Source organism: Cyprinus carpio, chromosome A12 (assembly GCF_018340385.1).
Source record: "Cyprinus carpio isolate SPL01 chromosome A12, ASM1834038v1, whole genome shotgun sequence".
In the NCBI taxonomy this organism is placed as follows: Eukaryota; Metazoa; Chordata; class Actinopteri; order Cypriniformes; family Cyprinidae; genus Cyprinus; species Cyprinus carpio.
Window position 1 is genome coordinate 10,087,464 of NC_056583.1, and position 20,429 is coordinate 10,107,892.

General features: G+C 35.6%; 1 protein-coding gene across 2 annotated transcripts; it reads right to left on the bottom strand.

Moving 5' to 3' along the window:
• Nucleotides 1–3,117: 3,117 nt before the first annotated feature.
• On the bottom strand, nt 3,118–18,943 carry LOC109101447 (phosphatidylinositol 3,4,5-trisphosphate 3-phosphatase and dual-specificity protein phosphatase PTEN-like). Of its 2 annotated transcripts, XM_042767440.1 has the most exons (10): nt 18,233–18,943; nt 14,940–15,024; nt 11,636–11,680; nt 11,309–11,352; nt 10,979–11,217; nt 9,948–10,089; nt 8,341–8,409; nt 7,812–7,978; nt 5,760–5,981; nt 3,118–5,615 (listed from the first exon to the last, which is right to left on the bottom strand). In XM_042767440.1, the coding sequence occupies exons 1-10, from the start codon at nt 18,309–18,311 to the stop codon at nt 5,439–5,441; spliced, it is 1,269 nt and encodes a 422-aa protein (XP_042623374.1). In that variant the 5' UTR covers nt 18,312–18,943; the 3' UTR covers nt 3,118–5,438. The 2 variants fall into 2 exon arrangements, with proteins under 2 accessions (XP_042623374.1, XP_018970355.2); XM_019114810.2 differs by lacking the exon at nt 8,341–8,409.
• Between the last annotated feature and the right edge of the window lie 1,486 nt (nt 18,944–20,429).

Below are 20,429 nucleotides of genomic sequence, written 5' to 3' on the forward strand. Positions count from 1 at the left end.
GAAACAGTCAGTTCTGTTGCGTTCTTTTATTTGCAGCCATATTTTCCCTCTAACTCCAAGAAAGGCAACACTTTCTTTTTAAGCAAACTTTCCCCAGTTTTCCCCTCTCTGTAGTTACTAAGGCAGGAGCATTAGGAGGCAGTCATGTCATGCTCCTCTTGCTGCTGGTGTTGTTAGGTACAGCCCTGAGCTTCAGTCAACTTCACTGAAAAGAAAAGCAGAACTTCAAATCCATCCGTTACATCTGATGATCAGGGCCATGAGAACATACCGCAGAACCAGCCCTGACATCAGGTCTGCCTGTTTCACCCCGTTTAACATTTTTAAAAACGAAACCACCGGTGGTAAAATACATGATGTTGGTGCAATTTGTTGTTTTCAAGGTCCTCATGGGAACATTAAACAACATGAATGTACTGTATGTGTAAAAGCACAAAACAATGCAGATATGTGTCAGAGAAAGAGAAATAAAAGTGAAAGCGTGACACTGTGTTCATCACAAGATTATCAAGCATGGTAGATAATGGCCATCATGTCATGGTCACAATGTGAATGTGGAAAGTGGATGCAGTGTTGAAACATTTACTTCTCCTTTTGATTCCTGTCCTGAATTGAGCGTGTCCTGGGTCACTGCTGTTTCCCCCTCCATCAGCCACAAGACAAACCAGACTATATATTATAAAACATGGCCACAAATTGTATCCCATTTTTTGTTAAAAAATATTTATAGATAACAGGGTAGAAGGGTTAATCAGAGGTCATTAACAGATCTTTAGTCAGGCTTCAGACACAAAGTGTGCTTTGGGGTTTTTACTTGGATCTCTTTTTAAACCTAATAGAGATATATTTGAAATCAAGTTTAATTTCTGGGCACAAAGTTGTCTCCCATAAGGCAGTTTATTTACAGAAGATTATAAATATTTCTTCGTTCTGTTGAGAAAATCTAAATAGTCCCCAAGAGCAGTTTTAGAGAAGTTAAAGACAGAGAGAGAGCGAAAACAGAACCACATTCGTTTTCCTGAATTTTTTCTCAGCTGACATGAAAAGCACCTTCAGCATGAGACTTAAATCATGAGTTCAGCCAGTACTAGAGCTGTAATGGGCAGCTGGCAACAAAAACCATGTAGCCTACTCAAGCAAAACAGTCATCACACTGATGCATTTGGCCAGGAAAAGCAAGACTAGATTACCCAACAGTATTTTCATATGAGTGAGACAATCATTTCATTTCAGTAATGAGTATACATGTACTTCAGTGAATACTGATGATTTGTGTTCATGAATATGCACATTACAACTTCAATGTAGGGCTCTTTGATGGAATATTCCAAGTTCAATACGTTTACCAATTGACAGCTATTGTTAAACATTTTTTGATGACCATGATTAAACTCTCTTCTCTTCTTAAAAAAAATACAAATAAAAAATCTGTTACACTAAGACAACTTGTAAGTGTAAAAATAAACACTCTTTCTATAATATAAACAAGACATAATATGATAACATTCTAGTGTGAAACAATCACTTACTAAACTTGTGAAATGCAATTGAAAGCTTTAAAACTCAAATAATACACACAAGAACTTGAAAATATTGCAAGTTCAACCTAACCTTGATTTTTGCTTCTCGTAACCTTGAGAATGAGGGAGTCAAAATATTTTGTGTTGTGTGTGTGTGGTAATCAACAAATGCTGGGGAAATTTGTTAAAAAAAAATTCAACACTATGCAACTATGAATTCTGATTCACAAATATCGAATGCTGTCAAAAACAACAAAACTGACAAGATTGAGACTTTATTGGATTTATGTGGAGTTTATAACACTAAGATAAAGGGCAGTTTACACATACAATTACAAACAAACGTGATTTGTATGACCAACATGATTACCTGTACAATATTTCATACATGGTTGGTGTGTGTACTCTCAGTGCATAGGCATTACACACAGAGCAACTGTTGCACAGCACAATAGTATCTGAACAGGCTGAAACGGAGTAAGGCTGTTTTCTTAAGAGACTTGAAAATATACCGCGTTTACATTACGTGAACGTAAAAACCCTCTGGGGAGAAGAATGATTTCTAATGGAGCATGGCTGAAGTCCAAAGGGCCCCCTGCTGCAAGACGATTTAGTGCACAGTACCACCCCATCTATCCACTTGCATGACATGATGTCCTATGACAGTTTTTAAAAGCGACTTTCAACTATAAACAAGAGGCACTTTGTGGCAATCACAGGCATCATAACATATTGCACAAATCAGCTAAGAAAGTGTGACGTGAAACACATACACTGGCACCTCTGATGACGTTTTGTTTTTCATGAAAGCTGAAAATAAATTTTTCATGCTGCCTGTGAGCTCCACACACCCGTGCCACATACAAGATGTCTAAGGGTCTGCGCATAACGGTACTGTGGCTAAATTGTCAAAATGCCTAGGGATGCATCTCATGTCGCAGAGGCGATCTGAGGATTAAAAGGATAGTTCACCTAAAAATAAACATTCATCATTTACTCACCCTTACGCGCTAAAAAAAATCTTTTAACTCTAGCAAATTCCACAAATAACTACTAAGAAACATCATGTAACATTTTCTTTCAAATATTCTCCAATAACTTCAAATAATTTTTACAGTGTCGTTTCAAACCTGTATGTCAAACTTACTTCTATTTCTGTTGTCCATATAATACAATGAATAGAAGAACTCAACTGATTTTCATCGTGTGGACAAAAACAGCGGAAACATTCTTCAAAATATCTTCTTTTCTGATCATACAGGTTTAGAAAGACATGAGGGTGAGTAAATGATGACAGAATATTTGATTTGAATTCTTTAAATTTAAGTTCATCATGTGACACTTCAGTAGTGTCACACATTAAACCACTAAACATCCAAAACATCTCAGCGTATGTTTAGACTGGGGAATACCTGCAGAGGGTCTTTGCCAGAATGTGAATGAACACTTTCATAAATAGCCGCTTTTTTTTTTCTTTTATATATATATATATATATATATATATACTAAAAAAAAAATAAACTAAACATTTCAAAAGAAAATCTATTGGGATGCACAGAGACAATATTAATGTCTTTTCATTTCACTTCTATTCTACTACTATTGATTGCTGTGAAGCATTTTCAGAAAAAAAAAAAAAAAAAAAAAAAAAAAACACTGTGGACCGCTGACTGAAACCCTGCAAAGACCTGTAACAGTGCAAATGTCTAGTACAATATGTTGCTCTATTATAGTAGTTAAATAAGTCAGTGCTTGGGCAGAATGGTAGGTATCAAAGCAGTAGAAGAGTAAGCATTGTCAACTTCAAGTAAGGCAAAGAATACCTCCCGTGGGCCCTGCCTCCTCCTCTGAACAATAAAGAAAACAATAAAACAACAAAGAAAACAAAAATGATTAAGCTTAATTTTGGCAGGTTTTCAGTGATGTGATAAAATGTAAACAAAATGCGAATCCTTGATAGGCTTGCTTTTATTCCTGGATTGGTTAGTGTACAATCTCATAAAGGAAGGCCCAGTCTCCTCTTCATGTCAGGGAAACATATTCTTTCTCTAAAGGAAGGCGAGATGTACGGTGTGTGCAGCGGGCTGGTGAGAAGAGTGAAGCCTGAACGTTAACAGTACGAGAAAGGCAGCTTACTCACTACCCTTAGTGAAGATTCTTGCCCAAGAGACTGAGAAAGTTTTTTTTTTTTTTCCTTCTCTCTCTCTCCGTTTTTGGTCTGGCCACAGCCAGATGTTAAAAAAAGATTTGGCATGCTTAAAAGAAAATTATACATTTAAATATTCTCATATATAGGGCTTTAATATTTCTGAAGCAAGCACAAGACTGTAAAATCCGTAGCTGCACTATGCTCATTCCAAAGGGAATAAGGCCTGTTCAAGAATAAGGAAAAAGAAAAAAAAAAGAACTCTAGCTAGTGAGGGACATCAAATTGTTGGAAACTAATTGATTATGCACATCAATGTGCGACTAACAGTTACAACACGCACCGCAGTGCGTTTGAATGCTTGCACCATGAGGTTCTTTGCTCCAAAATGACTGCACTATACATTGAGTTTACAGTTTAGCAAGCACCATTGCTGGATAAATGATCCAGATTTCATTAGATCATGCACGATAAGGCTACAAAGATGTTATAGGGAGCCAAAGATCTGATGACTGACATAGCCAGGAAGAAAGAAAAACAATGTAAATAGTGTTGAAATGTAATCAAAACTTGGAGCCAAGGTTGATACATTCAGAAAAGGGCTTCTCCATGTTGACATGCATTACACGAGATGCTGTACACCATCAAACCAAATCTGACCTGTGATCGCTGTAGTGAACCACAGAGCCTTCAAGCTAGATTGATCCGTATCCCAGAACATACTGAAGAAGAATTTTACAACTGACGCTACCTTGAGCTCAAACCATGAGCCTTAAAGAAGTGAAACAGAAAACAAAATCATCCTGTGAGAGTTGATTTAAACAAATGGCAATTTTGAAAGGGAAACATATGAATTATATAAATGAAGTGTCACTGAATGACTGTTTATAGATTAAAATCCCATCTGCAGAAGAAAGAATGATGGCAATATCTCCTTCCCAAATACAATCCAATTGTAAATGACTTTAGAAACCTTTTTTTTTTTTTTTTTTTTTTAGAAAAACATTGTATACTATTTATTTAACAACATGGAAACTGATTCCAATAACATGCACACCTTCGATCAACATTATTGCAACACTGGTTTCCCTGTTGTGTTCATGTGTATATTTGCATTAAAAAAAAAAAAATCATAATAATACATGGTGGAGCTATATGTTGTGTTTTCTGCCAAGGTGTCATGTAGTTTAGTAGAATCATTACCACCTCCATTCTAGTAGTGGTAATGATGAAAGTAGACTGAAAAATGGCTAGCGACGCAGTTTCCACTGCACAACAGAGCCCGAATGACACATGGCGGCCTTCCAGCAGCATGAGAAGCATTTCACAGTAGGTAGGACAGACTAGAGAAGGACAGACATGGGGGCATGAATGCTGATTAAAGCACTGGCCTAGGTTTCAACAGGTTGATGGAGCAGCGAATTACGATCTCCACTGAATTTCTCCCATAAACGATCTCCCATCCTGACTGGGTTTCCTTTCTTGTGTTACGGCATGAACATGTATTTACATAATAGCTACTGACGCGGTTTTCCCACGAAACATCAGTGTTGATACTTCATGGAGCGGGGTAAATGAACAAAAGAACAATTGGTCAGCATTTTTGTCCCTACAACTGGTGGCATATGTGTGATGTGTGTCCTAATTCAGCTTGGGAAAAAAGAAAAAAAAAAAAAAAAAAAAAAAAGTACTTGCTTTCAGTTCATATTCAAGTTTTCTCCTTTATACAACTCTATTACATATGGTTTCTTTTTTCTTCCCATAAAAATATTTCAAACTTTAGTAATCTGTTCTTCATCATACTGTTCATTTTCAGGGTCCGAGTCTGTTGTGTCCGAATACCGGTAAACATCATCTCCAACATCCCTAACATCCGGGGTTACAGATGTAGAAGTGCTGGCCTCCGAGTTGGATGGTTCCTCCACTGTTTTTGTGAAGTACAGCTTCACCTAATGGGGGGGTGGGGGGAAGAGAACACATTTTATTCATTTGAACATTTGCAGCTTTGAACATTTGAACTTTGAATGAGCCTACCACCAGTTTAACACCTTTAACAGCAATTGGAAGGCAGTGAGCAAAAGTGCTTAACACACCTTGAAGTTTGGAGAGAAGTATCTGTTGGCTTTATCCTTATTGGCTTTATCCAAGTTGTTCTTGGCTAAAGTCAGGATTAGATAATCCTTATCATTCTCTCCCCGTTCTGTGGTTTGGTTCCCATCCAGTTCCTTCACTAAACCACCATTTTCAACCTTCTCTGAGCTCTCATCTGGTCCAGGGACAAAGAAGGTGTTCATCCAGAAGTGAAACATCTTATCCTGGTTAACAAAAACAAATAAATAAAAGCTAAGATTGAGGAGTGTAATAAAAAATAAAAACAAAATCATATTATAAAATAAGGCTTCTATGGATGCTCATATCAGTTAATTTCCCAACCGACAACCGCTGTTTGTTATCCGAACATTAACCATTAACTAATAAGATTCCAATAATAAATTTGCATTAAATAAAAATACAACGGATGAGTTTGTGACCCATTAAAATTAAAAAAATAAATTATAATAAATTCACGGGTTTAATTTAATATGCACACAGTAGCATATAGAACAGTAACAACAGAACCAGGCATCACACATCATCAAATTATCACACCTGCAGCACTTCTGAGAACAGAGAAAAAACTGAATAAAATAAGCTAAATAAAAAGAATAAAATAAATAGGCCTACACTACATATTTTTCACTAAATATTTAGTCAAATATTTAAATATTTTGATTTAAATTATGACGACAAAACCAAAACACACTGAATCCTATGAATATTAAAGAACTGGCAAAGTCTTTTTTTTTTTATCAGACAAAATAAATGTCAGTCCTACATCAGTGCACATGGTGTCTAGTTTTTATTATAAAAAAAAAAAAAAAGTAACATGTCGACGTGTTGTGTGGATAGACTGGACTTTTAAACTGTTGCCCTGGGTTGATTTTTTTCCCATGGGTTAACAAATATGTAGGATATAGCAAACTTTATACGTGCAGCAAATATTAAATAAAACACCTTTTAAACCATTTCAACTAACTTGTCAAAATCTTTACTTTACATTAACGGATAAACTATCAATATGAGCATCCCTAAAGGCTTCATTTACAACATAAGTTTTTATTTGTATATTGCTTTCACAATACACCTTACTTCAAAGCAGCTTTTCAGAAATTCATAATGTTACTGTTTATAATAGCCTTATAGTCCACACTGAGCAGTTTGGTGTTGAGCAACAGGACAGTTTACAGGGATATAAACAATTAGTCAGCTGAGATTTGCCTCGTAGTGTTCTGTTCTGACGCAGACATAATTAATAATCTCAGATACAGCTTGTGGTTTACACCCAACCCTTTCATTAAAGTATTTAAGTCAATATATAATTGGAAAAAAAAAAAAAAAAAAAAAAAAAAAAAAAAATATATTATATATATATATATATATATATATAATATATAAATATATATATATATATATATATATATATATATATATATATATATATATATATATATATATATATATATATATATATATATATATATATATATATATATATATATATATACACACACATAAATATATAGAAATGACTATATGGTTATGTAACATTAAGCTCAATGTCCAGAAAAAAAATAACTACATAATGATATACCATTACTGTGATATATAATTACTCATCCTATGATAAGATTTTTGTCATACAGCCCCACCCTGTAAGAAGTCATTCTGGCACGGATTCCAGACTTACTCATTTGTTATGAATAATCTTATCTTTTGCTTTAATCAAGTTTAAAAAAAAAGTTATGATAAATTGAGATTAAGTACTCATTTGTATTCATTCATTTTCATTTCACTCCATTTGTAGCATTAAGAGCACATTTATCATTATATTATCAAAAGAATTTACATTTTCTTATAAACCATAATAAGCACCATTATATTCCATATACTAAAACAACATTTGGGTTGAATTTCAAGTATAAGCACTATATTGTGATCTATACTGATACCACAATATAAATGATTCAAACTGTGATAAGATTTATTATAGAGGATCAATTATGATCTATAAGAACACTATGGGCTGTTTGGGAACTGACACGTACCTTTTTCAGCATCTTGTTCTGCTTGTGGAAGAACTCCACCTTGATGTCTCCGCACACAGGCAGTGGCTGTGGAAAATCAAAGTACATGTACTTCTCCTCTCGCCTTGTGTGCACTGGGTTTGAGGTGTGGATTTTCACCTTCAGTTGGTACACCACAAACTGAGGATCTGCAAGATAAAGCAATGTGTAATTGCTCTACCAGCTTTGTGCAACAGAAACAAAATGTGAGCTTATGCATATCTGTTAACATAAAACAAAAGAAAAGCATAGAGGAAAACAACAGGATAGAAACAGCAGAAATGTTGATACAGAAAAGACAAAATAACAGTGGCACGCTAAGGGCCCTATTCTGAGAACAGCTGACCCTGGACCACGCTTCCCATCTCCCTCAAACGAGGCTTTACAAATGACCACCCAAAAGTGGCGTTAGGGCCATTTACTTGTACATGGCAAACACATTTTACAGAGCAAAACTGGCTAGGCTAACAGAACTGAAAATAAGAAACATTTTAGAAAAAGCTGATGTTACCCCAATGCCAATTGTTTTTTCTGAACCCATGTGGAATCTGCTCACTCTTGCTTTTTACAGCAGAATCCCCTTGGAGAAAAAGAAGGAGATTAAAAACTGTCCAGTGGCCTGGCCAGAGCAAGAGCAAGAGCGGGCACTATAAGGGGAGAAACATTTAAACAGAGCTAAAACACAACACATACTCATGCAACACAGCTTTTACAGAGCTGGACTGGGCTGGACTAAAATATTAATGGCCATTTAAGACTCTATGGAGGAAACCATAAGTGCAATACCACCGGGAAGCCCTTTAGTTGTGAGGTACACTCTAAAAATCACACATAACAGACATTACAGATGTACAAGTACAAAAATAAAATATAATGGGGGATAAAGTTCAGATTTCACACAGCAGGTTGTCTAAAGCATTATGAACGATCCAGTCCAGGAGCTGTGGACCGCGTAGAGCAGGCTCAGTTAGTGTCACCAAGAATGTGTTCAGAATAGGGCCCGGAGGAAGTACAGTCAGAGACAGAGAGACATGGATGCTGCAGCACCACTGGACAAACTCGCACTCCAGGTAAAGAGCCGGCCTGGAAAATCTTTACACATCCCTGCCACTTTTCTTTAAAGATGTTAAAGTTATGTGGCTGAAGCACATATAATACTCCTGGTAGTACATTAGGTACATCTGGATAAAGGTTAAATGTCGAGGTGCATAGAAAAAGGCAGGAGTTTGAATTTGTAGGGAAGAATTTACAGCAATTGAAGCAAAAAGGAAAGCCACAAGCAGCTGTGAACGCTGCCTATTAAAGCAGCCTCTCGGCACAGTTATTGTAAAGAAGAAGTGTGAAGGGGGTGGGGGCTTGATTTCCAGTTACAGAGATTACGTACACCTGGTATTAATGTCTGAGCTGATCTGACCTCAAGTGGATGGCACTAAAATACACATATAAATGGAGGGCAAAATCTTTTTCAATGATACCACAATGAACGGTAAGGCCATTAATGTTTTTTTTTTCTTTACATGTTACAAAATATGTTTCAAATATATGCTGGTCTTTTGAATCAATTCCTATTCATTAAAGGATCATGGAGAAAAAAAAAAATTGCCTTAATGCCTAACTGTCTACATTTAGAAGTTCAAAGCTGGCCAATAGAATAGAGATTGACTGAATTGGGTGTACGTGCACTGCTTGTGTGCTGCCAACAAACTGCCTGTGATGTACCATGTGCATCTCATTGAAACAGACCCAGTCCTTTGTGACTGGTACATCCTATGTGAAACTGCCAGCAGTTAGAAATGCATGTGCTCATGTCGCATTTGTATGGTAATCACTAATGCTTTCGAGGGCCTCCAACTCACCTATCCACCATGTACCAAGTTAAAACGAGAGTTTTAAACTTTGCCGGTTACATGTAATTCTAAAAGAAAATCACAAAAGTTGGAAAAGTCCATACTTGTCACAGAAGACACATGCGAGATGCAAGTAATACCAGGTGTAAACACCAATATGTCTCACCTGAGCACTTAAGATCAAATAGCCCGCAACAGATGACAATACAACGTATAAACAACACTGCTAGAAAGAAGGAGAAAAAAAAAAAAGAAGAAAGAGCACACTTACTGCAAGTCCCTCCACTGAACATGGGCACTGTCTCAAACACCATCTTGTGAAAGAGCAAGGCCACAGGTTTGTACTCCAGCTTATTCTTCAGAAGGTAGCTATAGTAGTACACATATCGCCTCTGGCTGGGAATAGTCACTCCCTGTGAAATAGCAAACCTGTAGTGTTAATACAAACATCTCCTCCGTGGCCTAAACACAACATATTTGCATCATACTTCCGTAAAAGGGTGCAGCAGTTGGGTTCCAGAAGTAAAATTCCCACCCATTTTCTCCAAACCTTTAAAGACTTGTTATAAACCTTTAAAAGTGATCTACAAGGTTGTTAATTTATGGTATATGCTTTTGTTGATGCCATCTGCAACATAACTCCAAATTAATTTTTAAGTAGTCATTTAACACAATTCTTGGTTAAAAAAAAAAAAAAAAAAAACATTTTGCAATTAAAGTAAAATATTGTTTCTATAAATCAACATCTTTAAAATCAGTAATTTTATATTTCATCATTGCTTTTAATTTCATTAGGTCATTTGCAATGCTTCATAGAACTGTAGATCTTTACCTTAATAAAGTACACAGTCTTGCACCTTTGCCTTTTGTTTGATATTCAAATATTTTTGCTTCAAATCTAAGTTTGTAAGGTTGTGATTCATCTCGTAGCTGGTTGGTTTGATTCTTGGCATACAACTCTTTAACAAAGACTTAATTTAATTCTCTATGAGAAAAATACTGTCGGAACAAAGGCCAGTAAAAAAAAAGTGGATGGGCACTGTTGCACTCCACAGAAGAATACTCAGGGGGAAATGATGTAGGTCAGTAGATATTTTATCCACCAGGACTTGACAGGTTTGAAACATTTCACTGTTACATTATTATTATTATTATAGTAATAACACATATGCCTACCTACATAAGCATACATCAGCATGGACATTGAAAATGTATAAAAACTTTTAACCTTGTGATTTACAGTTCTATACAAAAATGTAAAATTCACAACTTGAGGAAACAAAGCAAAAATATATACGTCACCTTCTTGTCTCTGGTTCTAACTTCACCATAGAAGTCCAGAGCCTCTTGTGCTTTTTTGAATTTGCCTCGGTGTAACAAATACGCACATATCATGACACCCGTACGTCCCTTTCCAGCTTTGCAGTGAATGGCAGCCACATGATTGTCATTTTCACTGAGCCACTTATCCAAATCTTCACAGAAAGGTTTAATAAGTTCTAACTGAGGAGGATTGTGATCCTCAAATGGATACTGTGCAACTGCAAGAGAAAAATAGGTTCATTGAGACCTTCATTACCACATTTCAAAACCATCTGTAAATGGCAGATTTAAGCAATTCAAGCGTCTTACCTCTGCAGTTAAATTTGGCAGTATCATAATGTCTTTCCGCACATCTAAACAATACAAAGAAACCGATAAGTACAGAAGTTCAACGTAACACATTTCTGCTTAAGAACTTTGAATCAATGCCAAAACCAACAGAACATTCACAGCTAAATAACAGTCCTGTGTGCAATGACAATGCCCTCCATTCACAATGATTAAACAGCTTGTTTTTCTTTATTTAATGTTGAATTGAACATGATTGCAGCTTTTCTGGTTTTAACAGCAAACTGGAAGAAATGTTCTAGCAGTAATGGCATTTTACAGAACTGACGTTATTTGAAACACACTTACAGATTATATATCTTGTAATGATTTTTATGCTTCAAATCCAAGAATCTGCAGAAAGAGCACAACAATTACTTTTTCCCAGACAATCAAGGCTGATTTTGGTTAAAGGAAGAGTTCACCCAAAAATGAAAATCCAAAGACTTTTGTTCATTTTCAAAACACAAAGATATAAATCAAGAAACCAGAGAGATTTCTGTCACTCCACTGAAAATCCATTTCACCAAATTTTTGATGCTTCAAGAGGTTCATAAAGACGTTATGCACCAAAATCGATAAGTTCAATCCAAGTTTATATTCACATGAAAACATTGAACGACGCACATACATAAATCATAATGGTAAGGTCTGTCATGATTATGAAACTTGGCTGATGATTAATTGTCTAAAAATAGTCACGGTTATCACGATTAATTGTCTGTTTTAGGGCTTTGGCGATTATGCCGATTATCACGATTAATTGTCTGTTTTTTCTTATGGCTTTTATTATATAATTGTGATTAACTTAAGGGTTCAGTAAATAATTATGATGCTATCTTTTAATCTTTTTTTAGTTATATTTTGCAGTGTAAGATTACATAGAGTATTTCTTTTTTTTTTTACCGATCCAACACCAGCACTATTTTTTTTCTACACAACTACAGAATATCAATACTGTGTTTGTGAAACTATTTTTAATAGACATTCTTTTTTTTTTTAACACCTTGTAAAACATAATCCACTAAATACTCACTTCCTCATTACAAAGAAAAACTACATTTGAATAAAAATATATAAGCTATGAAATTAAACTAGCTGACTGTATAATTTAGAAGCAAAAGCAATATCTTGGAAAAAAAATCATTGGTGCACATTATACAATTTAAACATGTTTATTCTGTTAACTATTTGTATTCTTACAAAATACATTCATGAAAATAAGAGCTTCTAATAATCTTAAAGAAAGCAAAACAATAACAATACTGTCAAAAAAACCATGATCATGTGAAACGCTTTAATCAGAGCGGGACAAAACTCTTATGCACATCCAGGGTGCAGAAAGGTGCACTTGAAGCAACATGGAGTCGCAGCGTGCTGCACTCCACACGGTACAAACAGAGAAGAGAAATAAGAGAGCAATGAACTCCAGGAAGATGTCAATTAATGCGAATCCCCAGACCTTTATCTACACATCAAGTATTATAATGGGAATATATCATCTTGGAGAGAGAGTTTTTCCGTGCTGACTGTCATAACTTAACGTGACGTGCTGTTTGAATGCTGAGCAGAGAATAACTGACAGCTGCAGCAGAAGGAAGATGAGTTTCTGTAAACTTAAATTTAACAATGTAAATACAAATCTGTCCCTCACATAAATATATGGAATGGCTTCAGATGATATAAGCTGTACAGTGCATGACAACCAAACTGGTGCTCTTCTGTTTCTTTTGGTGCATGACTCCCCCTTGTGTTTTATAAAAAGCACAATAATCGCGGTTGTTAGATCAAATAATCGCGATTAGACTTATTTAATTATCGCAACAGGCCTAATAATGGTTACAGTAATCAGCCGTACCAGCTTTACATGCGAGAACAAACCTCACTGGTTCTTGCAGAAGACAGATCAAATGTGCTTGCCTGACACGTGAGAACCTCATTGCCTCTTCCACTTACAATATTTGATGTGCTTTATCCATTAGCACTGATCAATGTTTATATATGAATAAAAATCTAAAATTAAATCTTTCATTGCAAAATTAAATAAAGTTATGTCTCATCAGAAATTTTTTTGACTTTTTATTTTTATAGATTTTTTACAATAACATTCTGAACTTTTTGATGTTTCAAAGTTTTGGTGGAATGGCAGGACGATAATCTCACAGGTTTAATTAAAATATCTTCATTTGTGTTTAGAAGATGAACTGACGTCTTATAGGTTTTTTTACACAGACTGTAAAAAAAAAGACAGACGATGCGTCTCCACTTCCTTCCACTGTAGTGACTACAGTTTAAAAAAAAAAAATTGTATGGAAAGGCCTTATATAGAAACTTTTATGCAAATGACTACCCTTGTGCACACAGCTGTTCATTTAGAACAAGGTTAATAATTTCATGTGCATACTAATGCTGCAGTAAATGACTATTTTGATAATCGATTAATCTAACGATTATTAGAATGATTAGCCATTTCAGCCATTAATCTTTGATCGATTATTTAACTTTTTTGCAATTAGTTAAAATATTGAGTTATACATATTCTAACTAAAAAAAAAATTCAACGAAACAAGGTAATCACTTCAGCTTTTAAAAATGTCAAACAATTATATTACTATCATTCAATTACAATTATTATACAATTATTAAAATACAAATAAATATAAATGGCACACAAAATGAGATGACTGACATTCTCATTTACCATTTAATTAACTGTGTGAAAAAGGAACTGACCAATTCATCATTTTGACTTCTCCTTTTTTTAAGTCATATGAATATGGAACAAAATAAAGGCAAGAGATAAGTTTTATTTTTGGTCAACTATTTTATTCAGATCATAATCTCTCTTAAACCACTTTATAGTGTTACAATATTAATCAAAGCAGTCCATAGCTAGATTAAGCTTTAATTTAAAAGGTCATTTAATGTAGTAATGCTAACTGAAACTGTGACACTGACACAGTTTTATCATGTTTAATACTGCAAAGCTGCTTGGTTTAAAGCAATCTATTGTATAAAGTGCTATGTAAAAAAATGTGATGTGACAACTTTACTGGAGTGCGGAACTGCAGAGCTGGTGCAAACCTCCACCTCGCTATGATCAGATGCTTGTCGATAATGTCAACTAATCATTTCAGCTCTACTGTATAGGCATGTGTTGTGAATTAGGCAAAAAGTTTTTGAGAAGTTTGAATATGCATGTATACATGACTAGTCTATGCATTTATTAATGCATGTCACTAAGGCACTAATGTCTAAAAATGTCTAATGCTCTGAATTGTGGTTGGAACATTAAATCATTATTTTAAACATTTTCTGCACATTCAAGGCTAATATTTAGTCAAGCAATTGGCAAATGGCATACTAAATGACACAATCTAACATTAGTTACACATTTCATAAAATGTCACTGAAGGTGCACACTGCAAACTGATAAAGAAATGCAAAAGGTCATTTCAAAGGCTTTAAATACACTGTGTGACAGGCCTATAGCTGTAAATATCACAGCAGATTTTTCTTGTTTTGCTACAACATGGGTTGTTAATTTTAAGAGACTCACAGACCCAGGTTACACTGACAACATTTCTAAAGACAATAAAAAGCAAATACTTACCGCACTACATCATCTATGTTGTTTCTGTAGACACCTTCAAGTCTTTCAGCTGGAAAGCCCATAGCTATGATGTTCGGATAAATATCTAGACAGCAGAGTTAAGGAAATCTAGAGACTCTTTCTAGGGAAACTGATATGGACGAGAGGGGGAAAAAAAACTACAATCATCTGATTAAATATGAACCCATTTATAAAGTCCATTGGCTCCTGGTTTTACACAATTGCAACAACCAGTTACCGTTAACGCATATCCAAAACGCTGAGACAACGCTGGTGAACAATCTAGAGCAGCTAAATGACGCCACAAGGAGCAGGAAAACTAAGAAACACCAAGTCCCAGTTTAAGTGGAGATCTTGCAAATTTCCAGAAAAATAGTGCTTTACTTTTTAGTTGTGCAATGAGATCTCAGATAACAGGATTCTGGGTAATATAGAACAGATGGCTCTCACTGTAAGAGACCAATGCATAGACCTCTAACCCAGAGGGCCACACAGGGGCACTAAATAAATCACACCGTGCCTCGGCCCAGCCTGGAATTACTTTCCTTCCTCACCTTTCCATAACGAGTGCATCACTTCTTCAGTCCGACATACACATGCAGGCCTTTATAATCAAAGTTGATCTATTCAGACCCTGATATGGCAGATAAACTGTTGGCAAAGCAATTCTATCAATATCTATCACAAAGAGACTCACAAATGTTGTAAGAGACTCACAAGTATACACACACACAAGTTAAACAGACCCTTAATAACGATCTCAAAAACCAAACCATAGTAGCATGATAGTTTCTGACAGAATGCTCCAAAAAAAAAAAATAAAAAAAAAAACATCTGGGCTAGATGACAGTAAGCAACATCGTCTCGGGTTCTCACTCCTGGCAAACTTGACATTTTACCAAAGGAAGAAAAAAAAGGTTTGACAGCTATATGGATACGAGCTCAGAGATGATGTGATTCTGATAAGCCATAAGAGGTCTTTAAATGTTTATCATCTGAAGCAGCTGGCAAATTAGACTTTTTCACTAATTTCACATGACAATCATAATGAGTTTAAATTATTTTTAAATGTCTAAACATGAAGTTCATAAAACAATGAAAAGCTTAGGAAGTTAAGAGATCCACATTTCCATGAAACAGTTAATATGCATGTAAAAAAATCTTTGGTCTTTAATTTTAATGGTTCAGAGGCTAGAACAATTCTTTGATCCTTAAAGTCTGAAACACACTAACGAATTCACTTGCTTTCAGTAAATACAGATCATAGTGATCTGGTCAAACTCGATCAATCCGGATATTTATCCATTGTACAAATGCATTGCTCTCTTTTAAAAATGCCATACAAGGGTAAACAACGAGCTATAAATATGATGCACTGAATGAGGCAACCATGATACTCACTTGACATAAAAATAATTGAAGGTTTGACAATAAAAACTAGTCCAGGGTCAGTGTTGGACAGTTTCGAGCAGAACTGTCACTTGTCCAATCAGGTGAGTGCTGCACTGACATTACATCAATTGGAAATCTAAAGAACTGTGTTATACAAGACAAGTAACTTTTAACGAAAACTGCAAAAGTATTGGGAATAAATTGATAGAATAAAAGCTAAACCCTAAAAAAAAAACTATTTGATGAGCAATAGCTGTACAGCTACAGTAAGTTTATATTAACAGAGATGCTTTGTGCCAATTTTAGTCTAATCTTGGCTAACTTCACATAAGTTGAAGAAAAATAATGTAAGCTTAAATCTAGAAAACATATTTCATAACCCACAATCACACAAGATGTATTTAACCAATCATTGCAGTAGACCGTGTTGTGTTATCAGTAACATGATAAAGGGACTGAAAGAATGAAATCATTCTCCATATTTATCCTTTGAAACTTTTGTAAGAATAGTCCTACATTCCACTTCAACACAGTGTGTTTTAAATACAATGAGTCCATAGCATGACGCAATGCATGAACCCACACACCATCAAAGCCCCTGCAAATCAATGTCCATGCAATCAATTCATTCACAGGCTACCCATGTAATACACTAGATCTAAAGCAAAACTGCATTCTTGTATAGTGTAAATACACTTTACATTTCAAAATTCTTAACAAAACATCCACCAAGGCCTACCAGATTCCTAAAGCCATTGTTATAGTGCTATACAGAGAAATAATTGCAACTCTTCAATAATTTGATCCTGCCCTCTAACTGTCCTTCCAGCCCTGTTTCTTGGTTATTGGGAAACCGTCCTTTTTGTATATTACAGGACAACGAACAGGACAGTTAGGTTACAGCTAAACGTCATTTTTTTGTTTTTAATGTTTCATCAGGGGCATCTTCAATAACATTGAATTCTTCTGAAAGAAAACAAGCAATCAAACCACTTAATCTTTGCACTTCATCTGCAAGGATGTAATGCACCTGAACAAAGCCATCACAAATGACATTGACATATGACACATAACAGTGAGCAGGCATCAGTGACGTTTCTAAAATACAGCGCTACAGAGGGAGTCCTCTTTAACAGGACTGCACGAATGCCTTACTGCGATTACGAAAAAAAGACACACTTCAGATATTAAAGCATTTCCTTTTGTACGCAAGCGTGTGAACTCACTCATTTATCGTCAATCAAAACTATACCAAGTTGAGCACGAGATCTATGTTCTGCGAGCAGCTGATGCAATGGCTCTTTGTGTGACACGGCTTGTGCATTTCATCTAATCCATCGCATTATATAAGACAGTGAGACCTCTACGCGACGAATCTTTGTTTTAAACCACCAAACTGCAGTTTTCGTGCAAGGAGCCTTGGGTTGAAATTGAACGCGTTTTGTGTGCTGGATTACAGATTAGCAGTCAATCGATGGATCAGATTACATAAGAAGGGGAAATAATGACATTTTACAACATAAATGGCGTTGCTTATGTTGTAGCTTGCACATGCAACTTGCCCATAACAACCGTACAAATTAAATGAATGCGCGTGCAGTCTGTCGATTCTCTGTATGTTCGTTAAACTGAGGACTGACATGAATCTAAACGGCGCTGGCTTCGACTTGATCCAGCTACAGAAACTAATGGATCTAGATCATATCAAGCTCCAGTCGCCAGTGCCAATAGTTTCTGCATAAAAAAAAACAAACAAACAAACGTTCATTTCGTCTGTATCCTCTGATGAAACGTCAGAGATTTCTCGATTTAGAACAAGATACAAGCCATTACCTTCACTGCAGACACTGGTTTCTACACAATAGACAGAACAGGGACATTTGATTGATCAAAGAGGATACAGGTCAAGTCCAAATCGAATCCATCTTCCTGGTATCTATTTTTGTTTCGACTGACAATTTCTTTTATGATCGCAGCCATGGCTGTGACATGAGTCTTTAAGGTTTTTAGTGTGTGAGAGAGTATTGTTGCTTTCGGACGATCGGTCGACTTAATACTCTGCTCTTTACGCAGTCCCCCTGCTAGCTAGAATGGAGTCTGCTGTGGCTCTCTCATCAAGGGCCTCGCTCCAAACCACCACAGGCCCGGCTTCCAAAATGCCCTCCTCAGCTCAGACGAGCTCCGGTTTAAAAGATAAGAAACGTCCAACGTCTCGAATTGCAGAATTTCTAGTGCACGACAAGTCTCTGGTCGCACCGTAGCCGCCGTGATTGAACAGAAAGGCGGAGAGAGGGTCCTCTCCGTGCGCTTCCACCTCAAGAACGGTTGTCAAAGCCCCGCTCGCACTCCGCTCGCGCTCCGTCTAGCCGCTAGCTTCAACGGCTAGCGCGCTAGCTCGCCTACCCATCCTTAAAAAAATAAAAGCCATCGAACATTGCAACAATCCGCGATGTCCAAATTCCAACACATGAAATGAAAGGTGACAGCCTCCACCAAGAAATTAAAAACTCGATATTTAAATGTCACGTAGGAGCGGTATCCAGTCAGATCCTTTTCCTTCGCTTCTCTGTTAAACTCTCAAACTTCCATCATGGCTTCCCATTGAAAAAAGGTGACGTTCGGACAACATATTCATACGCTGTGTCAAAGTAGATCCACGAATGCAGTATTGTATGAATATACCAGTGCTTTTTCTGTATTTCAGTATATAGATACACACATTATTATGTATAAATATTTAACTGTTATGACGTTAAATAAAAAATACATTATTTTATTTTTTTAGGTACAGCAAGCGGAAGAATACAGTCAGAGCACAAACGAACTACTTTTCGTTCCAGGGTCACGTGTGTACAGAAATGAGGGAAGTATCCAATATTTTATATCAGATTTCAAGTCAGTATGTAGGTATTACAGAGCAGCATACTCGTTTATTTTTTGAAAGAATTATTTATTGGTCTGACCCATGGTGATTTAAAAGAACAACCTGGAATGTATATATTTAAAACACTACTGTATACGGGGGGAAATATCAGAATGCTTGTAGTTAACGTTACCCCCCTCACAAATGCCTCTACTACCCTGCAATAGAAGGCAGGAAATTGCTGAAATGCTTACGCAAGCAGAAAAGTAAGTTACTGCATAAAGGCGCAAGCACATCATTTGGTAATTATAAAGTAATGACATAAATAAATTGCGCCAACGATTACGCAAATTTATTTAACCATGTATTAATGCAATATGCGTGTTCTGTACCATTTGCTCAAATGCGTATTTAGCCTCCAAGGACGGCACAGAGGTGGAAAGTTCTAGCTGCGTTTGGCAAATCTTTATTGTACAGCGCCATCTGTCAGAATAGAATGAAAATTTGTAGATATTACAATACGTTCTCCTGTGCTTTTCCAGTACAACTGGATTTTTGTTTTATTTATTTATTATTTTTTTGTCTTTATTTGTAACATTATTTAGGAGATCTTGTTTAAAGGAACAAGAAGATTTTTTAGTGTATTTTTTATATGTTTGGTGCTTTGTGTATGAGCTAATTTATACCTAAATTATAAGTTATTTATGATTTATTAGTATGGAATTAATTAATAAGCCATTCCTTCTTCATGGTCTGCTATATTTTTAAGCGTATCCCATTTGCCGTTGAATAACTACTATGTATCTTTATTGTTATACAATGACAACTCATCTTTGCCAGGAGAGGGTAGTGGTGCTCAGAGTGGGTGACGAAGGTTAGAGAGAAACATGATCTGATTCCCAATTCATCTAGACAATATCAGATTTGAGTGGGTAGCCTATCAGAAGAGTATTAAAATATAGCATAAAATGAAATATATACATAAAATGAAAACTTGAAACCACGCAACTTTTTTATGTATTTTAATTTATTGTATTTTATTTTGTTTTATTTCATTTTATTTTATTCTTTTATTTTATTTTCGGTTAAGCTGGTTTAATTGCTAGGCTATGTTATGTTGTGTAGAATGCATTGAATTTTATTCTCAGTCTACATTTGAAAAAAAAAAAAATGTAAAAAAATAGACTGCTGTCTTTCTGTTATATATCAGTCATCTTTTTATTACAGTTAACATC

What these genes read in the sequence shown, in the direction of transcription:
- LOC109101447 (XM_042767440.1), bottom strand. Translation starts at nt 18,311, where the DNA reads ATGGCTGCGATCATAAAAGAAATTGTCAGTCGAAACAAAAATAGATAC. An exon ending in AACATAGATGATGTAGTGCG is followed by an intron (nt 11,681 to 14,939) that starts GTAAGTATTTGC and finishes CTCTTTCTGCAG; the next exon opens with ATTCTTGGATTTGAAGCATA. An exon ending in AGAACAAGATGCTGAAAAAG is followed by an intron (nt 5,982 to 7,811) that starts GTACGTGTCAGT and finishes TTTGTTAACCAG; the next exon opens with GATAAGATGTTTCACTTCTG.